A 4,745-nucleotide genomic window follows, 5' to 3' on the forward strand; every position below is an offset into this window, starting at 1 on the left:
ATACTTGGCGGCGGAGTGGCTGCCGGATACGCCGCGCTTGAGTTTGCACAGCAAGGAATCGCTCCCGGCGAACTATGCATCATATCTGAAGAATCCGTGAGCTCCCCTTTCCTCCTCCTCCTTCCTCTGATTTGAATCATTGTGGTACTGCTGTTTTCCCGAAAACAACTATCCCGTGTCCAAAATGGAAATTTGGAGGCGAATTTGTGATCTTTAAGGCAATCACCATCCGCTATAATACTTATTGCAATACTTATGTTATCATAACTGAATTTCAGAAGTAATTATTTTCTTGGGTTGAGAATGTAGTGAGAAAAGTATGTGAACAAATACCTTGGACTTCACTTAGGGATTGATATTCATGTTTTCTACAACGTGTTAGATGAAATTTATTGGCTTAGGTAATGTTTTAGAGATGTAATTGCATTCTAATACCTATTTCTTTGTCATTTTTCATGGAAGTGCTTTGCACTAATTAACAGAGTTCGTTTTGAGTTTTCCAAACTATTCATTAGAAAGAATTGAAATTGTCTGCTACTTTTTTAGAAAGGGGTTGTATGGTTGCATGTATTTAGAATTCAAATTGACTGCTACTTACTACTAAACAGCTCTTACTTGGAAAACAACATTTGGGATTGATTTTTTAATACATACTGATATGATCAGTTATAATTGTTTGAGAATCTGACTTATTCATAAATTTTGGAAGAAAAAAATAATCATGTAATTAGCCAACAAGACAATATGAGTGGTTTTTTCTATGTGATAGATGCATACTAATTTGGTTACTAATTCTCTATTATTTTACATTTTATTTAGTTTGAATACAGTTATTCTCAATTTTTGTTGATTATTAATGGCTAGACTTTCTTTTTCCTTAGAGTATACAAACTTAATGCAGTATCTCACGCAACTTCAAAAAATTTTATTCAGCTGTTTCCTAAACATGATTTTTACACTTTTGTTGATTGATAACAAGATTTTCTATGTGAAATAGCTGTTTGTTTTCATGTAGACTGCTCCTTATGAAAGGCCTGCATTGAGCAAAGGATTTTTGCTTCCAGAAGGTATTAGTGGTTTTATGTTGAATGCATGATACTTTTTTTAGGACTTGTTGTTCTGCAAAAGAATGTTGGGTCTGCATAGTATTTAATTTATTACTCTATTTTTGTGCATTTTCTGCTTCAGCTTTAAATAGCATCTTGAATTTTGGAACGGAAAATTCAAACGAGTGTATACTATTTTTGTTCTCATTTTTCCCATATGCATTTTGAATTTCTTTCTGTTTGCATATGAAACCTGTTAAGAAAATAAGTGAGCAACTGTATATGTTATGATGGTAACTAATTTGAGGAAATTTTTAACTATCTCTTAATAATTGCAATTATTCTCACTTTTATTTTTCTTACGTAATCATCTTGGAAGCCTATACATGGATGCCAATATTTAGTTAATAGGTTATATTTAATAACAAAGCGCTAATAGATGACCCATTTACTTATTGAATGCTGGCTAGCAAATTGATTCATTTGACTATTGTGAAACCTGGCATTTCATTAGTTATTGGAACTATTAGATAACAATGCCAAAAAAAAAAAAAAAAAAAAAAAAAAAAAAATTATGTAGCGATTCTTTGTGGTCATAGACTATTAAGAAGTTGGTTATGATACAATAAGACTAAGAGCTTATCAATCTTTTCTCTGATAGCAATTATGTTGGCCCCATTAATAAAAAAAAAAGTTCACTTTAGAATATTGTATGTCTTTTTGTAGGTAACCTAATGACCTGAAAAAGTTAAAAGCACATTTTTCTCGTAAGGTCCTATGTAGTGGCTTAATACAAAGCTTTGAACATGCAAACTAATTTTGACTAAAATTCTTTCAATTGAGTTTAGCTTTCATGTTACTTGGCCTATGAAATTATATTGTGATAATCTTGCTTGCATTTAATTGCCAATAATCATGTTTTCATGAATGAAATAAGCATATTGAAGGTAAACATATTAAAGTTGATTGTCACTTCATTTGAGGTGTACTTTCCAAGAACCTTTTTACTTGAAATTCTACTAATTCACAACAGTCCATGAATATCTTGACAAAAATTTCAGGTCATTTGTTGTTTTCTCCTTAGCAACATGTTGTAGCTAATAAACAAGTATGCTTCAACTTGAGAGGAAGTTTTTGGCTTAAGAAACACATTATGAAATTGATAATAGGATATAATCTAATTTGAGAAAATATGCATTTACTTGTTCATAATTGTGATTAATTACACATTAAATATTTTATATTGTATTCATCCTATACAACTCTAAGTGTCTCTTATATTCATGCAAAATTTTTTCTCTTAACACTTTTTTTTTTTCGAAATATTACTTATGATATGTAAGTCAGTTGGAACTAGACCCTTCAAGGGGGCAACTTGTTAAGTGATAAGATTATATACATTCCTCAGGGGCATTTTAGAAAGCTTCACATATATAGTTACGCCTTCTCTAATATTAAAGAAGGCACTTAATTAGATTTCTATGGGAAAGTCAAAGTTAAATTGAAGGAAAAAAGCAATGCAATAGCTTTCTATTGGACAAAAATCCTATAATCATGTATGTTTTGGGAGCCTTGAACTTGGGAAAATGAGGATTGCTTCTTTTTCTGTTCATGAATATAGGAGGCCCAGGGGCTCAAATAGATACACATGGTGATGAATTTGCTTTATGATCTAAAGAATAAATCAAATGATTGTTGAACAATTTTACGAGACGATTTTTATCATGTTAGCTATTGCTTAAGAAATTGAAAATTATAGGTGATATAGAAACTCCATTGTAGTTATGTTCTTTGAAATTTACTATGGCAGTGATTTTCCTAATAATATTTAATCTAAGGGTGGATCTAGATAGATGTGGACCTTTTTTGATTTTTCAATGAAAATTCTTGATTCGTGTGCTCAAACAGAATAGATATGCAATTAAGACATTCAAAAAGTGGAAGACATAGGTTGAGAAGCAAATTGGAAAGAATAAAAGTTTGTTGAGGACTATAAATTAGTTGAAATTCATTTTTTCTAAAGTTTCATGAATTTTTTTGCCATAGAGAGGGCATCATCAAGCATAAAACTATTGTGATTATTGCTCGATAAAATTTAGTGGTAGAAAAGATGAACATAAGGCTTATGGAGAAAAAAGCATGTTATCTAATGTTGGTATGAGCACCAATTTTTTACTAGACTATTAATATTTCATTCTATTTGGTGAACAAATCTTTCCTTTCTACCATTGCCTTGAAGACTTGAAGAGTTGTGATTGAGTCTCCATCTAGGCTGTTATGTTCTTAGGGCCTTTGGTTGTCCTACTTATGCTAATGTTGAGTAAGATAATATGTGATCCAAGAGCTAAAAGAACGCAAATTTTTGGGTTGAAGGGGGCTTTGTTGTATGGACCTAAAGACATTTGATTTTTTGATTGTTAGAAATGTAAAATTAAATGAATCAGTTATTCTTGAACAGAAGTTAGAGCTAATTGATGTTTTGAGAGGAGATCAAAAGGCACGTAGAGCTACTTGATCTTTTGAGAGGAGATCAAAAGGTTGGTAAACATGTTAGATTTGAGTTTTAGCCGAAATAAGTTGATAGTTCCCTATATTAATTTATAAAGTTTGGATATCAAGATGTGGCATCATCATAACCATAACATAGCATTGCTTCTCATAGGTCCAAGAGGCTGATTAGACTACCTCGATGTTATAATTATGATAATTGCTCTATTCTTATTTAGCAGCTTATGTTCTAAATGATCAAGTTTGTTAGTGATATGGAACAATCCACTTATAAGCAATTTGCCAATAAAAGAAAATCAAGCCAAGTAGATCATAACCTGTAGAGTTAGAATCTTCTTGCAAAGTAGAATTTAAAATTTGGTTCAACTCATTATTGGTTTTAAGTGTTGGTGGTTGCAATGGTTCTTCTAATACAAAGAGAAAAATCAAACAGAAAATTATATCAGATACAAAACATGATTAATTGCACCGGGATATCTCCAAAATAAAAGTTTACACTTCAAGAAAGCTTTTTTTTTTTTGGCAATCAACCATTACTCCATCTCATTACTCCATCTGTATTTTTTTGTTTGTAGTTGCATTGTAGTACACAAACTAAAATAATTGGATATCGAAGTAGCTTTTAACATTGGTGATTTTGGATAAGGAGATTCACATGCAATAATTTTATGATTTGAAGTTTTAAAAAGAAGAATGTGTGTTAATTATAGAAGCTTTTGTAGTCTTATACAATCTCCAAGAAAGTTGTAAAAAATTTGATAGTTTTAGGATTAATCTTTTGTTTATGATAATTTCACTTCATTGTTATATTTATTGCAAGCATCTTATTGATATATCATTTGTATATCTAATTTTGTTTGTTCATGACAAGTTCATTGTAACTAAATCCATGTTATAGATTTGTTGTTTAAAATCTATTTTAATTAAGGCCTTTGAGGTGAAAGACAGCTTTACCCAAAAGTTTGTGTCAGTTGATCTTGTTCGATCAAGGCAAAGCTCTAATTGAATAATGATTGAGCTTGAGATACAAATTTTCACTTGAAACAAGCCTAACAAATTAATAAAGTTGTAATTTTAAAAATCAAGTTTAGTTAGCCTTCCTAGTTTAGATAAAATTAGGCTTACTAAATTTGATTAAACCTTTAATAAATCATATGATCAGATAATTGTTGACCTCATTTTTAGTGAGGT

The 4,745-nt window shown here is 30.5% G+C and overlaps 1 protein-coding gene across 1 annotated transcript in view; it reads left to right on the plus strand.

Moving 5' to 3' along the window:
* The window catches only part of LOC110019304 (monodehydroascorbate reductase 4, peroxisomal), a gene marked incomplete at its 5' end in the record, with an annotated part of 18,188 nt that continues 13,443 nt past the window's right edge, over nucleotides 1–4,745 (plus strand). Inside the window, 2 exons of the mRNA XM_020716926.1 lie at nucleotides 1–96; nucleotides 1,016–1,067. Coding sequence (XP_020572585.1) covers nucleotides 1–96; nucleotides 1,016–1,067 — 148 coding nt within the window. The remainder of the gene's footprint in view (nucleotides 97–1,015; nucleotides 1,068–4,745) is intronic.

This window comes from Phalaenopsis equestris, unplaced genomic scaffold (genome assembly GCF_001263595.1).
Source record: "Phalaenopsis equestris unplaced genomic scaffold, ASM126359v1 Scaffold000054, whole genome shotgun sequence".
NCBI lineage: Eukaryota > Viridiplantae > Streptophyta > Magnoliopsida > Asparagales > Orchidaceae > Phalaenopsis > Phalaenopsis equestris.